General features: G+C 45.1%; 1 protein-coding gene across 1 annotated transcript; it reads right to left on the bottom strand.

Annotated features, from left to right (window-relative positions):
- Positions 1–786: 786 nt before the first annotated feature.
- Positions 787–22,285, bottom strand: PLOD1 (procollagen-lysine,2-oxoglutarate 5-dioxygenase 1). The gene is made up of 19 exons (XM_066563869.1): positions 22,166–22,285; positions 17,355–17,446; positions 15,618–15,754; positions 14,789–14,952; positions 14,471–14,583; positions 13,078–13,141; positions 11,899–11,996; positions 11,468–11,569; positions 11,229–11,360; positions 10,819–10,940; positions 10,035–10,139; positions 9,470–9,595; positions 8,506–8,647; positions 7,637–7,750; positions 7,297–7,362; positions 6,892–6,996; positions 6,355–6,501; positions 5,424–5,549; positions 787–2,247 (listed from the first exon to the last, which is right to left on the bottom strand). The coding sequence occupies exons 1-19, from the start codon at positions 22,248–22,250 to the stop codon at positions 2,092–2,094; spliced, it is 2,196 nt and encodes a 731-aa protein (XP_066419966.1). The 5' UTR covers positions 22,251–22,285; the 3' UTR covers positions 787–2,091.
- Positions 22,286–24,066: the final 1,781 nt, after the last annotated feature.

The following is a 24,066-nucleotide window of genomic DNA, read 5'->3' as shown; positions in this document are numbered from 1 at the left end:
CGAACCGGCCCGAGGAAACACACAACAAAACAACAAAAAAACCCAAACAAAAAAAAAAACCAAAACAAAATCAAAAAACCCCAAAAAACCCCCAAAAACAACAAAACCCCACCAAAAAACAACGAAACCCCCCAAAATAAAAATAAAACAAAAAACAACAACAACAAAAAACCCCAAAACACTGAACAAAAAAAAATCCAACCCAAAAAAACCCAAAAAACCAAAAAAAAAACCCACAAAAACCAACCAAACAAAAAAACCCACCCCAAAACAAAAAAAAACCCAACAAACAAACAAACAAACAAAACAAACAAAAAGCACCCCCCCAAAAAAAAAAAACAGAAAACCAAAACCAATAACAAAAAAACCCCAAAAAAACCCCAAAAAAACCAAACCACAAAACAAAACAAAAAAAAACCTACCAAAAAAAAAACCCCAAACCAAAAAACCTGCTGCTGAATAAATACATAATACACATTTTGGACATCTCTGACTTGCTGATCAATCCCTTCGTTTGGTAACAGGCATTTAACAGTTCTGCATTTCACATAACATGACTTTAAGTACAGTTTTACTTCTCAAATTCTTGCCCCTGCCTGGATTTTTCTCTCCTGGGCACGGGTGAGTGTATGGCCTCAAAATAGACCTAAAAAGCTCAAGGAAAGCAGTTGGGAAAGCTGTCTGTCCCCTTCCATGTCTGAAGCTGTTCTGCCCCATTAGAGTGACCCGTCCCAGAAGAAAGGCTCTACTCTGACAATACGGCAGCAGAAGCTGGAGACACACAACTAAAAGGCACATAATTATTTTTTTTCCCCTAAGGACAATCACTCTATGAATTTATTGCTTGTGAAACACACTATTCTGGCATAATGGTGTCTGATAAGCAGAGCAGGTATCCCACAGGCACAGGCAGAAAAGGTTTCTGCCCCTTCACTCTCTAACCACAGGTCTAGTCTGGATATATTTTTATAACTACTGGCTCACCCCAATCTCTCAGCACTTCCCAACCACTCATTTCTATCAGCTTTGACCCCATTGGAGAAGTTTCTGCAATGGAGTGTTTTGGTTTTCAATCTCAAACAATAAAAACACTGAATAATTATTTCCTCTAAGAACCAGAGAACAGCTCTTTCCATCTAATGTGAATGGGCCATCAAAGAAAATTATTTAAACAATCTCTGACAAATGGAATGAGGCCACCAAAGACCACTGGGATCTCTGGGTTGTTATCCAGAGATTGATCAGAGCTTTTGGCTATTGTAACATGGTACAGAACAAACAATTCTGAGAGAAGCCCCCCTGACTGATGGAGCTGCTCCCAGCCTTCCCTTTCTTAGATTTAATCTACATATTGACATGGCATGAATTTGTGTGGGTATGCCTGCTGCTCTTAGCTGGAGAAACAGAAGGTAGGGAGGTTTTTTATCTCTTCAGTCCAATCCCAGAGGTAAAGCACCATCAGAGGACCTTCCCTTAGCTAACCAGAAGCACCTATGTTACCACTGCTGCCGCTTTGAATTTTGTGATTTGCTTGCAAAGACAGCAAAGAGGTAAAGAATCAGATGATCTTCAGGCTCTTCCAACTCAGCTTCATTTGGTGTGACACTTAACTGTTATAACTCCTGGAGTCAGCTCCCTGATTGGTTTATATTTGGAATAATGTCCAGGAATTATTGTGTAACATCCAGTCCCGTATATGCTGTGGATGAAAACAGGCTTCCAGCTTGTAACTTGCCTCCTAAAAGCTGGATTTCTGTTCCAAAAAACCATTTTTTAAAGCCAATGAATCACTGAAGAAAGTTCAAGTAAACAGCACTTTCAAGAAACAGTGGATGAGGAGCAGAATCAAAAATGAAGGCACAAAATCTCCTTTGGACTTCTACAGCAATATTCCTAGATATTACCTGCAGTGTCAGAGAGTGAAGTCCTCCAGCAGTGGAGTCTTAGAATATCAATAAAAATCACATTAAAAATCATATAAAAATCAAATCCAAATATCTCTGAACAACGCCTCAGAAACTCTCAGCAACATTCCCTGTTTCTACTCAAAGTCAGCAGGGAAAGGGCCTCTCCTCCCTGGGGAGCAGAGCTCTAGGGGTCAATGAAGGACACGGCGATGTAGCGCGTTCCTCTGGTGGTGGGCAGCCCCTCGTGGTAGTGGGTCAGGCGGCCGGGGTGCATCAGGGTCCAGCCCTTCCTCGGGGCTCGGATGGAGCAGTTGTAGCGCAGGAACCGGCAGCCTCCGCCCTGGGGGACACAAGGGACACATGAACCTGAACCAGAGACACTCAGTGTCCTCCATGGGGGGACACAAGGGACACATGAACCTGAACCAGAGACACTCAGTGTCCTCCATGAGGGGACACAAGGGACACATGAACCTGAACCAGAGACACTCAGTGTCCTCCATGGGGGGACACAAGGGACACATGAACCTGAACCAGAGACACTCAGTGTCCTCCATGGGGGGACACAAGGGACACATGAACCTCCAGCAGAGACACTCAGTGTCCTCCATGGGGGGACACAAGGGACACATGAACCTCCACAAGGGACATTCAGCGTCCTCCATGAGGGGACACAAGGGACACATGAACCTCCAGCAGAGACACTCAGTGTCCTCCATGGGGGGACACAAGGGACACATGAACCTGAACCAGAGACACTCAGTGTCCTCCATGGGGGGACACAAGGGACACATGAACCTCCAGCAGAGACACTCAGTGTCCTCCATGGGGGGACACAAGGGACACATGAACCTGAACCAGAGACACTCAGTGTCCTCCATGGGGGGACACAAGGGACACATGAACCTCCAGCAGAGACACTCAGTGTCCTCCATGGGGGGACACAAGGGACACATGAACCTCCAGCAGAGACACTCAGTGTCCTCCCTGGGGGGACACAAGGGACACATGAACCTCCAGCAGAGACACTCAGTGTCCTCCATGGGGGGACACAAGGGACACATGAACCTGAACCAGAGACACTCAGTGTCCTCCATGAGGGGACACAAGGGACACATGAACCTCCAGCAGAGACACATCAGCCTCCACAAGGGACACATCAGCCTCCACAAGAGACACATCAGCCTCCTTCCTGGTGGAACACCAGAGACACATCAGCCTCCACCAGAGACACTCAGAGTCCTCCCTGGGCGGACACAAGGGACACTTGAACCTCCAGCAGAAACACTCTGGGGGGAGTCCTCCCTGGGGGGACACAAGGGACACATGAACCTCCACCAGAGACATATCAGCCCCCGCCCTGGGGGGACACAAGGGACACATGAACCTCCACCAGAGACACTCAGCCTCCTTCCTGGGGGGACACCAGAGACACATCAGCCTCCACCAGAGACACATCAGTCTCCTTCCTGGGGGGACACCAGAGACACATCAGCCTCCACCAGAGACACATCAGTCTCCTTCCTGGGGGGACACCAGAGACACATCAGCCTCCACAAGGGACACATCAGCCTCCTCCCTGGTGGGACACCAGAGACACATCAGCTTGGAAAAAGCGCCTCAGGGAAGGGGTCCCTGCCTTCTGACAGTGCTGTATTTGTGTTTCGGGACTTTAGCTGCTCAGAGTGACCCTGAGATGTGTTGGAAAGTCTCTTTTCTCAGTCTGGCAGTCGAAGGAGGAGTCAGGGCTCTTCAGTTCTCGGTCTCAAGGTTGTTCATTGTTTCTTATCTATAAAATTCTTTCTCCTGACCTGCCGAGGTCTGTTCAGCAGGACAGTCAGAGGCACTCTGCCTGCCCCAGGGCGGTGTTATGTCTTTATACTAAAAACTATGTGTACAATATTTATAATTACTTTCTAATACCTATCACTTATGTTAGACAGTGAGCTTCTACTCTAAACCAATCTAAAAATGCCAACATCACAGCAGAAGATGGAGGCCAAGAAGAAGAAGGAGAAAGGCTGGACACGCCCAGATTCTTCTTATCTTGCTCCCTGAATTTCCAAGCTAAAAACTTCAAAAATCTATTTTTCACTCCATGATAAATTCACTATCATCCTACTTAAAATGTCATGGCTTGCAGATCTTTATATAAGGTTGGTAATTTGCTTCATGGGTTATAATCAAAACTAGAGGCATTTTGAGCTCTGTGCCAGGGTCTCTGAGCTCTTTGGCAGGGGTCTTGGCAATCTAGGACACCCAGAGGGATGTCCTGAATTACAACATTTGTGTTCCCCCCAGACAGAGGAAGGAATGATGAATCTGACTCCATGTTCTCAGAAGGTTAATTTATTATTTTATCATACTATATTATATTAAAGAATACTATACTATACTAAAGAATACAGAGAGGATACTTACAGAAGGCTAAAAAGATAATAATGAAAACTCGTGACTCTTTCCAGAGTCCCGACACAGCTTGGCCCTGACTGGCCAAAGAGTCAAAACAACTCACAGCAGAATCCAATGGAACAATCACCTGTGGGTAAACAATCTCCAAACATATTCCAAATGAGCAAAACAGAGGAGAAGCAAATGAGATAAGAATTGTTTTCATTTTCCTCTGAGGCTTCTCAGCTTCCCAGGAGAAAAATTCTGGGCAAAGGGATTTTTCAGAGAATGTGAATGTGACATCACAGCACTTCTGCAAATGTGACAAGGTGTTTGGGGAATCTCCCATATTCTGATGCATTCAAATGTTGCCACATTTCTCTTCACAGAGAAAAGCAAGGCACAATTCTTCCCAAGAATATTTCTGGGTTTCACATTCTCTGAACCTCAGAGAAAGAAAACACAATTCTTATCACTTGCTGTGCCTGTGTTTGTGCCAAAGTAGAATGCAATATGGGGATTGTTTACCCACAGTGATGGGGTTTTGTTTCCTTGGCCTATCAGGGCCAGGTGTGTGTGTGTGTGTGTGTGTGTGTGTCAGGACTGTTGGCTGACAGTCACAAGATTCTGTGCAGTGGAGTGCTTGGCAGATTCAGGTTAGATGTAATGTAACATAGTGTAATATAATATAGAATAATATAGTATAATAAAGTAATTAATTAGCCTTCTGATAAGATAGAGTCAGATGAATCATTCTCTCCCCTCATCAGAGGCAAAAATACCCACCCACTATATTCCTCTTCCTCCACTCCCCATTCCCCCAGGATTAAAAGTCTCCTGCCATGAGGCATCACCCTCTTTTTTCCACCTGGGGGGGGGTCACCTGGATGATCTGGTGTCTCCTATCAAGGAAATAAAATTAGCACTTGTCCCCACGTGGAGAAGAGCACTTCTCGTGTGGGCTGGGGTCCATAGCAAGCTGGATTGGATCCCAACAGCCCCCCATGAATTCTTACAGCCATTAATTGTAATTCTTAGTACAAAGAAGCCTGATGTGGGTCAGGGCAGGGTTTTCAGCTGCTCCAGGTGCTGTGCTGCACTCCTGAAGCTCTGGCAGGCACTCACCTCGTAGTCTATGCCCACTCTGTTCAAGGCAATGTTGATGGTGAAGGTGGAGGCGTCGTGGTGGGGCACCAGGGATGGCTGCTCGTCAGGTTTGTAGCGAACCACAAAGGCCAGCTCAAACTGGGTCTGAGAGAGAAGGACAAAGAGCACTCTGTTAGAGGGCTACAGGGGTCTGTGGCTTCTGAGCTGCAGAGCAGGGGCTGACACTGAAATTGCATCCCACTGCTAAAGGAGAAAGGCAATTTCTCAATGACATTCTTCTGCCTGATTTTTGCCTATCTCCTAATGCACATACTTGGGTCACACTGCAGGGTCAATTCCTCTGTGCTGGGAAATGGGTTGGACCCAACCCAACATGGGTTGGACTCGATGATCTTAAAGGTCTCTTCCAACCTAGAATTTCTGTGTGTGATTCTGTGTGTGAAATACTCTGTGTGTATTGCTGGAGCATTCTTGTCACAAAACTGCAGCTGGAGGAGGTGCTGAGCTCACCATGAGTTTTGCTGTTAAGGTGGACACACTGTGGCCTCAGCTCTCTTTACAGAGAGCAGCAGGCACAAGCTTTCCCAAGGATTTTTCATGGGAAGGCAGTGAGAAGCACAGAGAGGAGAAGAGAAAACAATTCTTATATCTTATTCACTGCTCCTGTTGTTTTTGCACATGGTAGGGAGATTGTTTACCTGAAGGGATTTGGTAATTGGATTCTGGTGATGATTGTTTATGTTAATTGGCCTATTAGGTCCAAGCTGCATCCTGACTGGAGACAGTCACAGGTTTTTCTTTAGTATCCTTTTAGTATCTCTTTAGTGTAGTATAGTATAATGTAATATAATACAGTTTTAATAAAGCAAATGTTCAGCATTCTGAATCAATGGAGTGAGTTGCCAATCATTCCCAGATGTTGGGGTTGCCCTGCATACAACAAACATACCTTGGTGTAGTACCCTGGGTACAGCTTTTCTGTGATGGGTGCAATATAGTCCAGAAGAAACTTATACCATTCTCTTTCAAAGCCAATTTGGTTCATGTGTATGTCAATAGTTGGGACATTCTCATATCCTCCTTGTATTCTGCTGTCCTGAAATAGAATCAGCAGAAATACCTGTAAAGATGGGAACCTTGGAATTCAGGAATGAAAAGTACTTGTTCCTGGTAACTACAAATAAATATGATGTTTGTTTATCAGAATTTGCAGGATGGAAAGCTCATTTCAAACCATAATTAATTCCATAATTAATTATTATGGGAGCAATATTACCATCAGAGAGGCTGAACACTGGAACTTCAGAGGACACTAAAGAGGACTCAGGGAAAAATCAGAGTTAATCAGGAGCAAAATAAAGTATTGTCTCTACTCTTCTGGTTTAATTCAGGATCTAATGCCTTCCCACAGGAGGCACTGCTATCACCAGAAATGCATAGAAGATGGTGGAGCCCAGAACTCAAAAGAGCTCCTGCCTTTACTTACCGTGTTGTCACCTGTGGACCACTGGCCATAATGTTCCATTTCTTCCACCAGCTCATCACAGGCAGTGTCAGTGAATATGGGGAACCAGTAAACATCTGGGCAGGGCTGCAGATAACAGACAGGTGAGAACAGCAGAAACAAGGAGGTGCTTGAGGCAAAAGAAGTAGGGCTAAAATGAGTGCAGACTGAGTGGAAGGAAACTAAAATACTGAGGATAGAAATTTGTCTTCTGATTTATGTGCCCCACTCCTACTTAAGAAAGCTGGAATGATTTAGGTCTAAAAGTATTTCAAGGTCATGTTTCCTATGCTCAACTGCTTATTCCTGAGAATTACAATAATGATGATAAAGCATTGTCCTAAAGCTCATTTCCCATTCTGATGGATAAGGATGATGTTTTCTTACCATTTCTACCAATTTCCCTTTCAGAGCTGCTGTGTAGTTTTCATGGATGTACTTTTCTCTCCAATCCTGCAATCAGAAGAGAAACAAACCACTAATTTCTGTGGGGCCCCTGCTTAAAGAGGTAATAAAAGGCCAGGCACTCGTGCAAGCAGTATTTCACAGGCTTTGAAGATCCATGTGTTATGAATCCCAAAAACATGTTCTCTTCAAATTTTGTGCCTGTGCTCTTCATCCCACCTGAGAGTCACCATTATTACAAAGCCTGGGCTTCCCATAGTGATGAAGCCAATATCAGATCTTCCCACATTGCTGTGCCTTCTGAGTATGCAGGTTATCTCACCTCAGGATTGCTGAATATTTGCCAGAGGTCGTTGTGGAGGTGACTTGTCTGGTAATTCTCCAGGGACAGTATGTGTCCAAACTGATGCTGGTTTGTCAGGTACATAAAGACTCCCTGCAGGACAGAGAGAAATAATAAAGGCCTCATATTTCTGAGAGCCACTGTGAAACCAAGCACTGGACAGTTCTCCAAGCTGTTAATTTATTCATTCTTTCAGTTTTATTTCCACCCTGCACATGAGAAACTCTGAAAGGTTACAGAGACAGTAATTCTGTGTCCTGTCAGCCAGGGCTGGAAGCACAGGAGAGCAGCAGCTGTGAGATTAAGGTCTTCCTTCTTACCCTCTCAATCCCATTTAGAGCAGCCTGAAAAGGCCTAAGAACAAAAATGTTATCCACATTTAGTGGTGCATGGCTACACAAGGTTTCACAGCAAGACAGAAATGCCAAGCTGTTCCAAAATCTGCACTGTACTGACTAGTAAGAGTTATTTACATTTAGTGGTCCATGGCTACACAAGGTTTCACAGCAAGACAGAAATGCCAAGCTGTTCCAAAGTCTGCACTGTACTGACTAGTTTGAGTTACTTACATTTAGTGGTCCATGTCTTGCTTTCACAGCAAGACAGAAATGCCAAGCTGTTCCAAAGCCTGCACTGTACTGACTAGTTTGAGTTATTTACATTTAGTGGTCCATGGCTACACATCATTTCACAGAAATCCCAAGCTGTTCCAAAGTCTGCACTGTACTAACTACTACGAGTTCACCCTACCCCTGCCCTGGCAGAGCTGAATGCCTTGAAACTGCTTAATCCTGTCCCCTTCAGCCTGGCAGGCAGCTCTCCCCTGGCAGGATCTCTCCTTGACTGACCTGGCTGCGAATGTTGTGGCACAGAGCCATGTCAGCATCCAGCTTGCCACTGTGGAACAGATCCCCCTGCTCCAGCTCCGAGCGCAGAGCCTTGCCTTTAACCATGTAAACACTGCTGATGTAGGGAACATTCCAGAGCCCACTGAAACACAGCAGAAGAAAAGTGAGATACCACTGAGGATGACAGGCAGCACTGCAGCATCAGCCAGGCTTGCCTAAATGAGCCAGCTCAGAACAGTAGGAAGAAACCACACCAATAGAGATTGGCATTCCAGAAAAAATCACTTGTACTGCCCACAGCTTTTAAGCTGCACAAATGCTAGTCCACCAGGAAAGCAATTAATTGCTACTGTGTGTTTTTGCTAGGAATGTAATTAGTGGCTTGAATCTCTTCCCAGAGAGATCAACATATTTTTTCCAGTGATTTAAAGAAACTGAACCAGCCAAAAGTGCATAAGCTGATTTCCAGCATTTACTGGTCTATAAAAAAAGAGGGTCCCTCTTTTTTATAGGCCAGTAAATAAAAAAAATTATCATGGCCTATAAAAAAGAGGGACCCTCAAGAATATGAATGAATCAACAACACAATTTTGTGACTCTTCCATTCAAAGATCACCTGAAAATTGATTTGACAGAGATTAAACAGCACTTTACGGGATTTTAAGGATCACACTAACTATAACCCCCAGGTGGGAAAACATGACTTGAGTAAGATGAGATGATTTCAGCAGTCAGCACTCTCAAACCCTTACTCTGATCAACAGAAAGTCTGCCCCAAGTATGTTATTGTCTCTGCTCAGGGCAGAATAGAAAGCAACTTCCAAATGGGAGCAGAGATTTCCTTTCCTATACACAAAGACATTTGCACTCTCTGGTTCTTGGACATTAGTTTGATGACAATGTGCTGCAGCAAGCTTTGCATTTGAGGGATTTTATCAGTGAAAAGCTCCCTTTGCACACTCACACTCTCCTCCTTTGAACAATATCCACGTAATCTTCCGAGCGGGCGTAGTATCCATCGGGGCTCAGGGCTCCCCAGAAATTGGACCACAGCTTCTCATGACGGCTGACCAGGGGGGCAATCACCAGCCTGGAAGCACGAAAGAAAAAGGAATTGCAGTACAGGATGTTACCACAGGAAGAAAAGGAAAATGTTTACAAACCACAGTACTGTAAGAGCTGTTTCCTCCCTCACTTACAGAGTTGCTGTTTTGTTAACTCTGTTGGAATGAAATGCCCCATAAGAAAGGGTTAATATGGTCCCAATCTCCTCTCTGACTACACACTGCACCAGGTCTGTCAGAATCCAATTTGTTCTAGTGACTATATAAAAACAAAGCTAAGGATGATTTACATCCCCTGCCTAAAATCCAGGGATTACAATTACAGTGAAAAAAAAAAAACCACATAAGAGGTGTTCGGCTAACATCTCTGGCATAGCTCTTCTTGTTCCCTAAACATCTCAGGGATGTGCACTGAATTCCTCATGTGAGATGACCAGTAAGCATTGCTCAGACCAAAGAACTTACTTGTTCTGTTCAATCAGGATCCTCAGAGTCTCTTTGTTCTTCAGAACTACCTCAGCATCCAGGCTAAAGTAATAGTCACAGTCAGGATCCTTCCTGCACAAATCCCTGCAGGCAGAGAAAAGGAAAGTCACATCCTAAACCAGAGGAAGACAAAGGACAGAGCACCAAGAATGCCTTCACCTTGTAGTCTAAAGGTCTTCTGGGTGCTCAGAGAAGTTTGGTTTAATGTACAACCCAGAGGGCCAGCATAGTACAAGCACATCAGATTCAGTATCCAATAACTGATACTGAGACACAGCCAAAATCACATTCAGCAAACTGTTTCTTCAGCTCAAACTGAAGGTTTGTAAATAGGAACTGAGGTGCCTATTTACAGCTGGTCCAAAGCCACACCTGAGCTCAAACCTCCTGATCACAGACAGGAAGATACTCTCCCACTAGCTCTTAGTTTTGCTACAGCACTCCTTCTCTTCAGAGATATGGGTGCATATCCTTTGTGCTCTGTGACTGGGTATATAGATGAGGGCAGGAGATACAGGGCTTTCCTTCTGTCAGAACAAAGGACCAGTGAGAGCTTAGTTTCTGAAACTGGACAAAGTGAGCTGGTATGGAAGCTGCTTTTTCCCAATATATAACGGCATCAGAGTTAATGCCAGAAAAACTGAAAGGGTGACGGAGAAAAGAAGAGCAATCACTTGATAGGGATGATCCTGAGAACAAACAGATGTCTTAGTTTGGACACAGGCTGTCTCTGCCAGCTATCATGTATGGCCTCTTCACTTACATGCCCAAGTTACGTGCCTCAGCATTCTCCACCTCATCATCTGGTCCGATTACTTTGACAGCGAGATATTCTGTGCCATGCTCCTCCACAAAGGAGTCCACCTCCATCAAGTGATGCTCCTCCTATTCCAAAAGTAAGGAAAAACACTTAATAAGATGGGCTCATCCAGGCCACTCAGCCTCTTGCCTTCAAAATGAGTAGCTGGGCAACAGCTCTTACGCCCATTTCCACTGGTTTACAGCTTGGTGGGTGTCACTGCAGATAAGTACACAATCCTGTGGGTTGCAGACAATAACTGTGATTACACAGCCTGGAAGTCTAGCCCAAGGCTGCAAAAGTGCCTAGAGTAGAGGATGAGGAGTACATTTTCCCCACATTTGCTAAGCCCATCACAAGCCAACCTCACTTACATGGTTGTGAATGAAGAGCTGGATTCGCTGCTTTGGGTAACGAAGGTTACGAAGCCGCAAGAAGAACTGGGAGAGGAATGGGGTGGGCTGCTCGATGAAAATGCCAATCAGAATCATTGGCAGTGCCTCATCCTGCATTCAGGGACAAGAGGAGAGCAGTGGTGAGTCATGTTTAACATCAGACACATAACAATTTTAAGACTTGTTTTGAGAGCTCTGAATAAACACAGCAGCCTTACCTTAAACCCCGAGAGGCTTCGCAGACCTTCATCACACACTGTGCAGCCAGTCTCAAATGTCCACACTTGAGGAATGTAGTTCCCCAGGTAGTTCAGCTGCAGCTGCAAAAGGAAGTTTGCCAGATTGTGCATTACAGGGCAGGGGAGTTTCTTTGTGTGCATCCCCACTGTGGGGTCACATTTGAACTTTGTTAACCTTCTCCATGAACTAAGGAATCTGAAAAACAGGACAGCCTGAGCATCCAGCTACATGTGGGTCTTTGAACCAGAACCATCTTGCTGCTATGGGCCTGGACTGATATTGTTTCTCAAATGTAAATGTACACAGGGAAAGTCAGTCTATGTGGAGGCAGTAACCTGATCCATTGAGCCTAAAGGGTCACTTTGCAACAAACACAGAACAAATCTTTCTCTCAGGACAGTCCACTTACCTTGGTGGGTCCATTTCCATGGATCACCACAGGCAGAGTGTCATATAACAAGTTTCTTGCTCTCACTCGTGCGTTTTCAAACTTCAGAACTATCTCATCTGGAAATGACATTATCATCATGTTAAGGCTTTTATTGATAATTAGAAGCACAATGCCTCATTTATACAGAAAACTGCTGAAAAATGAAAAGTGTGGACAATGGATAACCATGCACAAGTAGTTTAAGGGCTGCAGACAAAATCTTTAAAGGAGACAAATATTCAGAATGATCCTGTGAAGTAACAGGAGGATGCCTGGGAAGCTGGAAAGTGACTGGGAGTTGGCAGAAGCCATACTGAAAGGTTCTTTCAAAACTGGCAGTGAGGAGCAGCTACTGATGACAGGGACAGCTATTGATGGGAGGACTCAGGCCCTTCTCACCTAAGTGTTCTATGCACCTGATGTCTCTCTCTCTGTCACCCTTCACAAAAGTCCATCCTCCTGGCAGAGATAATTGAGGATGTTGCCTCAACACAACCCCACAAAATCCTTTGGAAAAAAGACTAGCACAGATACAAGCTGCAGTCTGTCACTGACATAACGAGCACAGGAGCCAAAAACTACACTGCCATTATCACTTTTTACTTGACCAGAATAAAGATGGAATGGGGCAAGACTGAAAACATTAGGCAGCATTGATAGGAAAGTAACTGAATCCCTCTTGCCAGGACTAGCAAAATCAATGAGCAGGTCAGGTCAGAAGCCTGGTACAATCAGTGAGTGCTCACAGGCATATCTGGCTGCTTCTCACCTCCCATGGCATTCCAGCATGGCTCTGAAGCAGAAAGGCAGGCGAGCCCTAGGCAGGGCTCTGTGTTATTACTTGCACTGAAGTCCCTCCCAGTTTCAATCCCCAAGGCTAATGCAATCTGACATGCCTGGAGATCAAAGTGGCTGGGAGGTGTGAGATGAAAAACCTGACCTGCATTCCCTGAAGTGGGGAAGGAATTGCAATGAGAGCACAGTTGCTCTCAACGGAATTGCAAACAAATCCCAGAACTCTGGCAGAGACTTTTAGTAAAGCTTTTTCTGTGGGGACAGCCATTTCTGAAATACAATCCCTTCAGCCATAACTTTATTTCTGGTGTCAACATGCAAGTTGCATTCCAAGGAGAAATGAGCTCCTTCCTTCCATCTCACCTAATGCTCCATTTAGGTTTTGGAAGATCCGGCTTCTGTGGTCTAGAGTGATGTTGATACTTTCCTTTAAAAGAATTAGATAACCTTAATTAGAACACAAAAGGTATCCATCCTTTACATACAACAGACCCTATGCTCAGTGAAGATATATCCCATTCCTATAGTCATTTGTAAACTCTCCAAACTCTGCAGCCTTAAACATTCCCACATAATCATAATTTTAATTTAAATCTGGGACACTCACCATTTCCAAGAACAAGTTAAATATATTCTATTAGGCAAAACTATGCAAACCCCCTCTCCCCCTCTTTTAAAGCTGCTGTGGGTGTGTCAATAAATCTGCATCACATGAATGAAGTAGACTTACACACAGTCATATAAACCAGAATACATAAAATACACAGGAATGCCAGATAGAAAAAACATCTGCTGTGAAAAGTTTCTTGCCTTCTATCCACAGGGCAAGCATGACCCTGAGCATTGCCCCAGGTACCAGTGTCAAACCAGAGGAAGGTGCAAGATCAGCTTGTGCAATCTTTGTTTTTATCCCCTGCTGCAAGTCACACTCTGAGTGGGACTAAAATGCAGCTCTGACTTAACAGAATTCTGTGTCCCTGCAGGCATCTGTAAGACTGATTACTGGAAAGGACAGCAGGGTGCTAACATCCACTGTCTGAGTGCCAAGTCTGGGGAATTACTCAGCCCTTGCGTGGCACAGGGCCAGAACTGCAGATGAGAGCATTAAAGGGACTGCTCATGTGAAAGTATCACAGGCCATACTCAGATTTGGGCAACTAAAAAAGTTCTAAATTTTCTACCAGCTGTTCTAAATTTTCTACCAGCCTTGCTGGCAAAAAATTTCAAGTGTCTCTCTAGTCTGAGAGCAGGTCCCTATTTCAAATGTTCCCTCTTGATTTAATTGCTGCTGCAGTTTGAGTTCTCCATGCATTTGGTCTGTCCCCAGGGACAGACTGGCCTCTGTAATGCCCAGCTGGGCAGGGACACCAGAACCAGAATGACCTGTGGGCTGCATGGTCTGGCCAGTGCACCACACAGTGCTGGAATCACAGTGCTGCTTCCATTCCAGGCTTCTGTAGATATTATATGGCATTTTCCTAGAATGTACTTCAGTGCTAGGCTGGCTGTCTCTAAGGCAGCACTGCACTCTGCAGTTTCACATCCCCTGGGAGGAGGCTGGTTAGTTCCTCCACACTCAATGGCTTTAAACACCAGCACCTACAGATAGTGGCATGAGCCTCCAGTAAGATTTGTTTTCAGACATCTCTCTTCCCATCCACATTTTATGCTTAAATAGAAAAACTGCTGATACCAGAAAATGGGGGTACTGGCTAGAATGCAAATTTTCACCAACTCAGAATCAAGATACACCTACTCTTTTTTCTGGATCCAAGAAGATTCTTGTATAGAAGAGCTGGTCACTGTCATCATCCTCTCCTTTCCACTCCTCCACAAGCTTCTTCAGGTTTGGAGCATAACCTATGAAGCCTGTGGGAATAAGGATGAGGAGGTGTTTCAACCCAGATGACCAAAAAATAGAAATACTCCTGTATACATCTACTTTCACTTCTCTCACATGAAATCTCACTACACCCTGTGCTGCTGCAGACTCATCACCTTTCAGTTTGCTTTGCCATTTCTCCCACAAAGGTCAAATAGGAGGAGAAAGCTGAAAGCAAGCTCTGTGTCTCACCTCCAGAACCCAGGAAGCGCTTTCCATCTCGCACCTGAGGGTACTTGGCTTCCAGCTTTCTGTCAGGATAGATGTAATTCTCTGCTGAGAAAACCACCTTGCTTTTGGCTTGTCTGAACTTCTTCAGCAGTTCTGTGGGGCCTGAAGCAAAGAGCACATCATAGCTAGAGAGAGAGACAGACAAAAAAAAGGACAAAAGGAATGGAGTCAGAAAAACATGTCATTGAGAAAAGTTTCTAGAAACAGATAATTCTTTGGGAATCTTTCTTTTAGTTCTGTTTAACAGTATTAATTCTGTTTAACAGTATTACATTTTTGGTAATGCAACTAATAAAGTGTAGTCTTATTTGTATGCTGGGCATATGAAAAGACACTGAGACTCCAACTCTTCCTTTTCTCTCTCCACCTCTCTGGAGACTAATTCTTGGCTCTCAGGACATGCTGCAGCCTACTTCACCTTATAAAACAAATAACTCTGGTAAGAAAGGCCTGCCTAGTTCCATAGGAATTGTCTGCTCATTCTCTGCAGATGGAGGCAGCCAAATTCCACTGTGGCAGAATCAGGTACAACACTATCAACTTCATGCAGGAATTGGCATCAGCCTGTTCAGATCAGCCCTTCCCAAGTGCCACGGATGCAGCTCTGAGCAATTGCCAGGAAACCACAGAGCATTCAGGGAAAAAAAAAAAACAAAAAAACAAAACAAACCACCAGATATCTGGACACACTTTTCAAAAGCAATTGATTTCACAGTTCATCTCTTCTCAGTGAGAACCCATCCAAACCACTGTAAGATTCAGTTCATGGCAAATTCTTTGCAAGCATTACCTTTCCACAAAAAGGATGATCAAATCCTCCTTATCCCCGTGCTGCTTCAGAGCTGACTTGAGGAGACGAACCTTCTGCCCCCCTCCAGCTGGCTGCTGGTCATCTCCACCCTGCCACTCCTCATCCAGCCCCAGCACCTACACAGCAACAGGCACAGGGTTACTGCATTTGCATTGCCCCCAGATGAAGGAAGGAATGATGAATCTGACTCCATGTTCTCAGAAGGTTAATTTATTATTTTATCATGCTATATTATATTAAAGAATGCTGAACTAAACTATACTAAAGAATACAGAAAGGATACTTACAGAAGGCTAAAAAGATAATAATGAAAACTTGTGACTCTCTCCAGAGTCCTGACACAGCTTGGCTGTGATTGGCCAGAGAGTCAAAATAATTCCCAGCAGAATCCAATGCAACAATCACCTGTGGGTAAACAATCTCCAAACACATTCCAAAGCAGCAAAACACAGGAGAATCAAATGAGACAACAATTGTTTTCTTTTCCTCTGAGAGTTTTCAGCTTCCCAGGAGAAAAATCCTGGGAGAAGGGATTTTTCCAGAAAATGGGAATTCCACACAGGGTCACCTCAACAGGGCACTTTCCCAGCAAGGCTCACGGGAAAGAACCAGAACCCACAAACTTGGTGGTTCTGATAACTCCCAGTGCAAATCACAGCAAAAATAACAGCTGCAGGACAAATGGACTAGGCAGCCGTGGATCCAGCCTCTGGGCTGGACAATCAGGGTCACAAGGTAACACAAAGCACTCCTGGCCACAGGGACAGGAGCACACCCTGTACTGTGTGTCCTGGCAGTGCAATGGAAAAGTGCCATGAGGCTCCCTTGAGCAGGAGTTATGGATCTCACCCCAAGCCAACACTCAGGACACTGCAGAAATAACCCAGTCACAGCACTTTTCAGCCAGCTGAGCAGATGTGTGTCCTCTCTTGAGCTTTTATTTAATCACTGTGGGGCCAAGGCTGATCCATTCCACAATTTGAAATTCCCTTTGACCAACTGTTGCCACATTTCTCTGCACAGAGAAAAGCAAGGCATAATTCTTCCCAAGAATTATTTCTGGGTTTCACATTCTCTGAACCTCAGAGAAAGGAAAAACAATTCTTCCCATTTGCTGTGCCTGTGTTTGTGCCAAAGTAGAATGCAATATGGGGATTGTTTACCCACAGTGATGGGGTTTTGTTTCCTTGGCCTATCAGGGCCAGGTGTGTGTGTGTGTGAGGACTGCCACTGACAGTCACAAAATTCTGTACAGTTGTGTGGAGTTGAGTGCTTGGCAGATTCAGGTTAGATGTAATATAATATAACATAGAATAATATAGTATAATAAAGTAATTAATTAGCCTTCTGATAAGATAGAGTCAGATGCATCTTCTCTCCCCCTCATCGAGGACAAAAATATCTACTATATTCAAAAATGTCTTTCCTAGCCTAAGCCAGTCATTAATGGTAATCCTTAGTGCAAAGAAGCCTGATGTGGATCAGGGCAGGGTTTTCAGCTGCTCCAGGTGGTGTGCTGCACTCCTGAACCCCTGGCTTGGCAGATTCAGTTCAGATGTAGCACAATATAATGTAATATAGTATAGAATAATACAGTATAATAAAGTAATTAATTTGCCTTCTGGTAAGATGGAGTCAGATGCATCATTCCTTCCTTCGTCAGGGATTTCCCTGAAAATTTGATAACCAACCCCCATGGAGGGTGCTAGAAATCACCTGGACTTTGTAGTTGAAGAATTGGGCTGATCTTCTGAACCGCTGGAATCCCTCAGTCTGCTTGGTGGCCACAGTCAGAACCAGCAGATTTTCTGCACACAGGGGAAAGCACAACAGATACTCAGCTTGTGTGGTTTCCACAACCTGCTGGTTCCACACCTAACTTGATTGCGGGTATAAAATGAGAGATTATGTAAAGATACAATTTCATTGCCTGAGTTCTGAGGTAAAAAAAGAATAAAATTAATTTAGTGGGTTTTTTGCCCTGCTAGTGAAAGCTACAATTCTCTTCTCTCACACAAGTACAGAAGAAATTAAACTTGAAGATAAAAAAAACAGAAGTACTACAAAATGCCCATTTGAAAGTCATCAATTTAATGCAGTTTTGACTTTCTGTTCCCCACAGAGCTGCTTTTTTGTCACTCAGCATTGACTGGATGTAGGGAAAACCAAAATTAGATTAAATGTTATTTTTCCCTCTCCATGGCTGCTTCAGTTTTCTACTCCATTCCTGAGGCATTTTCCAGTTTTTCATACATATTCAATGTGACTTTAATTGTGCTATAATTTTAATTTACATTCTCCTCCCAAACTTGCTTTTCATTTCCAGTCCCTTAAAAAGGATAAAACTTAATCCTGAAGTTCTCTTTCAGAAGTTTCTCTGTGGTACCCTGGAATATGATTTTTACGTGGAATTTCTGCTTTCCTCATTGCAATGATGAAATGTTGTACTTCACCTTCACAGTTTTGCTGAAGTAGGAATTTGTATAGGCTCTGGCAACAGTGCTTCAATGCAAATCCTGGCCATCCGTTTTAAACATCAGAAAATACCAGGAAAAACTGAAAGGACATTTTCTTGGCCTCAGCAGGCTTCTTTTGGAACAATGATTTTTTTCAATGGATGTACCAGATGTATCTCCCTCAGGTACCCAAACTGATATTCTGCCTAGTCTTAGAGAGGAAGGATCTAGAAGTTTAGATGGACCTCACAAAGGCAGCAGAAGTGAAAAATAAGTATAAGACTCCAAGTCAGGAGGAAAGGAGATATTACCAAAGAAATTCCTCAAATCCTTTACCTGATTCAGAATAAAAAAGAGAAGAGAGCTTGAGAACAATCAATAAGTCAGGTCTAATTGTATTTATGAGACACATGCACAAAGTGATAAATAAAAGAATATGAATCCAATAGAGGTGAAGTTTTTAAGGGCAGATTTTTAGACATATGAAGTGCATTCCTAACCCAGCACCTCCAGCACACTCCAGTGCCTTGTGTCCAGCCCAGTCAGAGGCAGCAAACAAATGATTAAAATACATATTTCCTCAGGGAATATGTTAAAGCCTTTAAGGTTTCTAGCCATATGATGGCACACAGAAAGCCATTGCAGCTCTTTGAGAGATCTCTGAGCTCATGGATCCTGAGAAGGTGAGGATCATATTGCCAAGGAAGAGGGGGACAAGCATGGGTTTGTCAGAGAGGAATGCAGACAACCCCCAAATTCTAGTACATGAGGGGAGAAAGCATATTATAATAATAAGAGAAGGAGGGAAAGGAGGGAAAGGAGGGAAAGGAGGGAAAGGAGGGAAAGGAGGGAAAGGAGGGAAAGGAGGGAAAGGAGGGAAAGGAGGGAAAGGAGGGAAAGGAGGGAAAGGAGGGAAAGGAGGGAAAGGATCCTGACTGCTATGCAATTATTTCAGCCCAAAATCTCAGGCATCTCACATTAAATAAATCACCAATTCATTTTTGTGCTGCCATCCCAAAGAAGCCACACACTGTTTATGACTTGACTGCCAAAATTTGCTGGACAGGATGAGTGCCAAAGGCTCACACAGCACAGGAAGTGGTGTCCTATTTCTACGACAGAAAAGTTCTCCCCATGCAGTTTGTGAACTCAGAGGAGCACGAAAAACCAGCACAAAGCCCACCCTCATCCCCAGCAGAATCCCAAGTCACAGATTCCTGTGAGAAAGGACACAGAGACACTAAGCTCAGTTTCTGTTCTAAGAACTCTGTGCAGTAGCCACAGCTTTCCATCCCAAGAGACATTCCTTCAGCCCAGCACTGGAGTTTGTGCTATGTTACCTCCATTCCTTCTGCTTTAACCCTTTCCCCTCTTTCACAAAGATTTTGCTGAACACTCATGCAGCTGATGGATACTTTCAAGGACAGAGCAGGAAACCCTCTTACTTTCAATACTCCCTAAACAGATTGATGCATCTCTGTTTCCCATATCACAGCCAACTTCCACATGTAGAAATGCAGCTTGTTCTGCTGAGCCAGGCCTCCTGGGCCCAGAGGCTCCCTGGGCCACACTAGCAACTAGAAATTGTAGAAATACTTTTAATAATGGCATGGCTGCAAAAAGCAAAGCAAGCACTGGACTCAGAACCAGGGGAGCTGGACTGTATTGCTGGTTCTGCTATGCAACAAGGAGCTAATGCAGCTATCCCTGCTTTTCCATCTGTAGAATGATAGAAGAGGATATTTACCTCTTTTGTGAAGGTTTTAGAGCTCTATAGATGAAAAGGATTCTGTAAGAACAAAGCACTGGATCAGGAACCTTGATACCAAGATCACAATGAAATGATTCAGTAAACATCTGAGTTTTTATAAAGAATAAAAATCAGAGACCAGATGAGTTCAGAAACAAAAAAAAAAAAAACAAAAAAAAAAAAAAAAAAAAAAGAAAGTTATTTACTTCTGCCCTAACTACACAGGGAAAGCACAGCTGCAGCTGCATTTCAGGACAAGGAATGAATTTATCCTCAGGCTGTGATTTGGGAAATCTTACTGTGTCACTTCCTGTTAAGACAGTGTCTAAGAAAATAACATTAATATGGGGATCAAATAGAAAAAAAATCAACTGTGCACAATTAAACAGTGGATAATATAATCTTTGTATTACATTTACAGAATAATTTTTTAAAATTCTATCAATTACAAATAACTATGTTGAGAGCTTTTGCAGAGATATAAAATAACATCCAAGAGAGAAGACAGGTATCACTACTCTCACATTACTCTGGGGAAGCTGAGGCACAGAAAAGATGAGGCATTTTCTCTTTCAGCCATGCCAAAAGTGATGGTTCAGATAACAGCTAATTCCAAATTCCTCTTCCTAACCAATTTACCTCATTCTCTTTCCCAGCCCTCAGTTTTGTATCTCTAATGCATACTAAAACCATGGAAGATTTGGGATGTGCAAGGAAGGCAGGATAGCACAGAGATTCTTTGTTTTAATTACACCACTATAGCCAAGGAACTCCCAACACCCCCACAGATGCACATTAACTGTATTAAGTAATGTACATAAAGATAGTTATACCAGAATCTCACTGTGAAGGGAAATATTACACACAACAAGATGAAATCTCCTCCTAATTGCCACTTCTCTAATGAAGACAGAGATAATTATCCAAACTTCTTGGCAGAGTGACAGAGTATGAACCACTTTGTCGGTGCAGCTGACATTGTGAAGCTGCCCTAATCCTCTGCTGTTCTACCAGCCACTCTAGAGCTTTACTGACTGTTTACAGGGCAGACACAAACTGATGCTATTTTAGGAGCATCCCTGATCTTGAGTCACAGTGTGGCCAGTCTGGAATCAAACACCCTCGGGTAACCCAATTCTTGAACCGTATAAGCTCAAAATTCTTGAATTCGTGAACCGCCTAAGTTCAAAATTCTTGAATTCTTGAACCGCCTAAGCTCAAAACCAGGGAGTGACTGACCCAGGTGGGAAGAAGGACCGAGAGTCCTTCACGGGGCTGGAATGATGGATGCTGTCTCACCGAGCTGCCCGAGGCTCCAGGTGCTGCCCAGGGGCTCACAGTGCCGCAGGCTCGGCCCGGGCAGTGCCGGGCAGCCAGGGCGGCACCGGGGCGGCTGAGCCCGTCCATCAGCCGGCTCCCCGTGCTGCCGGTGCCCCCCCAGTGCTGCCGGTATCCCCCAGTGCCCCGAGCATCCCCCCCGTGCTGCTGGTCCCCCCAAGTGCTGCCAATCTCCCCCGGTGCTGCCGGTGCCCCCCGTGCCCCGAGCAGCCCCCAATGCTGCCGGGCCCCTCCCCTCCGGTGCTGCCGGTATCCCCCCCGTGCTACCAACTTCCCCCCCATACTGCCAATCCCCCCCAGTGCCGCCAATTCCCCCCCAGTCCTGCCAATCCCCCCCATACTGCCAATGCCCCCCAGTGCTGCCAATCCCCCCCAGTGCTGCCAATGCCCCCCAGTGCTGCCAATCCTCCCTCCTCCCCCCAGTGCCGCCAACCCCCCCCATACTGCCAATCTCCCCCAGTGCTGCCAATCCCCCCCATACTGCCAATCCCCCCCATACTGCCAATGCCCCCCATTGCTGCCAATCCCCCCCCCATACTGCCAATCCTCCCCCCAGTGTTGGCAATCCCCCCCATACTGCCAATCCCCCCCCATACTGCCAATCCCCCCCCATACTGCCAATGCCCCCCAGTGCTGCCAATCCCCCCCCGTGCTGCCAATCCCCCCCATACTGCCAATCCCCCCCATACTGCCAATCCCCCCCCATACTGCCAATGCCCCCCAGTGCTGCCAATCCCCCCCCAGTGCTGCCAATCCCCCCCCCATACTGCCAATCCCCCCCAGTGCTGCCAATCCCCCCCATACTGCCAATCCCCCCCCGTGCTGCCAATCCTCCCCCATACTGCCAATCCCCCCCCATACTGCCAATCCCCCCCAGTGCTGCCAGTATCCCCCGTGGCCCGAGCAGCCCCCCGTGGTACCAATCCCCCACCCCGTGGTACCAATGCCCTCCGTGCTGCCGGCGCCCCGAGCACCCCCCGTACCTTCCTGCTGCGAGGCACGGCCGCTCCCCGGCCCGAGCAGCGCCAGCACCGCCCAGAGCAGCAGCAGCACGGCCGGAGGCACCATGGAAGCGGCTTCCCCTGCGCACACAGAGCAGGAGCGGTGCCTGCGGGACGGAGCGCGGCTGCCGGAGCTGTGCCACGCACCAGACCCGCCCTGGAGGAAGCGCGGAGGCGCCGGCTCCTCCTCCCGGGCAGCCCCCGCAAGAGGCGGGAGGGAGCCGGGGCAGGGCTGGGGGATCCTGGAAAGCGAGGGAACAGTGAGGTGAGCTCATGGGTTTGATCCCGGAGCTGCAGCGGATTAAAAATAAATAAAATGCGCATTTTTCACATCCCGGTGTGAAAAAATGTGTATTTTATTATTGGCTTTTTGCAATTATTAAAGTGAATATTATACGTGTTGTGTTAGTAATGCTGCGTTAATTCTCTTAAGTAGTGTGTTAAATATAACTTTAGGTTATAAAAAAATGTTAAAATAGAAATTATGCTATGTAGGATACTTTTTTTAAAGAAAGGACTTGCAGCCACAGGACACCTGAATCTTTCAGAGAAAGAGAATTTATTGCTCCTTTATCAGGAGAAATGAACTTCTTCCTGCCTTGAAGGCGCTGTTAGGATTCAGAGGAAGAAGCTGATGATGACCAGACAGAATCCTCTGTTTGAATGGAATTTATGCATCATGTATGAAGTGTATGAACATGCAACAAGCTATTGTTTTTAATGGTTAATCCTTTGTTAACGTGGGTCCTTTTTTGGGCTCGTGCTGCCCAGAAAGAGGTACCCAGACTGTCTGTAACTCTTTGTCTCCATTGTCTCATATTGTCCTAATTCAATTTGTCCAAATTATTATCACTCAAATTGTATTACTATTTTTAGAACCATTTTATTACTATTAAACTTTTAAAGTTCTAAAAACAAGTGATTGGCGTTTTTCACACCCAGGGTGCGGGATCCTGCGGGGGCCGGGCAGCAGGCAATGGATGAGCAGAGGGGCAAAGAGGCATTGAGCTGTGGAAACCCAGGGCACTGGGAATATTTCTGTGTCTGCTCTGGGGTGCCCTGACCCCCAGGGAGCACTGACTCTGACCCTCATTCATGGAGAAAGTTTCCTAAACTCCAGAATAGGCTGGAATCCACAAAAGTGTGAAATAGATTCTAGAGAGCAGTGCAGGTGTGTCACTGGGTGAGAAATTGAGGTTTTGGGATTTTCAGTATGTTGTGGATGGCAGCAAGATGGAGGGCACAGGGTGTTGTCCTGGGTTTCTTCTTCATGCTTCTTCTTCCTCCTTCTCCATGGGTTTGGGTGGCATTTTGTAATTGGGCAGAAAAGTCTGCACTGCAGCTCTTTGGGATCAGTTATTGGGTTAAAAGGGAAAATAATCCATGTGTCAGCTCTTAATTGGATAGTTTAGTCTGAAAAGCCCTTGTACCAAGAGATTGTGGCCATTTTGTGCCTTCTCATGAAAAGCTGCAGAACTCCCAGCAGTGAGACTGTTTTACTGATAAGAAATGATAAACACCTGAGTGTGAACATGAACTCCTGTCTCAGTGCCTTCAATCCAGACCCAGAAAAACCCACAACTGGTACCACCACATTGAGCAAACGCTGGTATAGGAGGAGAGGAGTCACCTCTGGCCAGCTTCAGCTACTGCTGGGCTGCAGCTGGATGACACTTATGGGATATTTATATATAAAAAGCAAACCAGAAATGGATTATAATTTTATGCACAGCTCTAGAAACTGGAAGCCTAATTAAATACCTTCTTCCTACCTGTCACCTCCCATATTTCCTTGGTGAACACAAAGTCTGCAGTGGTTTTGTTTCCTGGAGTAGCTGGTTTTCTCTGGCCTTATACACATCTTTAAGTCTTACATTAATCTC

Source organism: Molothrus aeneus, chromosome 21 (assembly GCF_037042795.1).
Source record: "Molothrus aeneus isolate 106 chromosome 21, BPBGC_Maene_1.0, whole genome shotgun sequence".
Lineage (NCBI taxonomy): Eukaryota > Metazoa > Chordata > Aves > Passeriformes > Icteridae > Molothrus > Molothrus aeneus.
The sequence above is the reverse complement of the archived record's forward strand: the minus strand, read 5'-3'. Positions and strand labels throughout refer to the sequence as shown.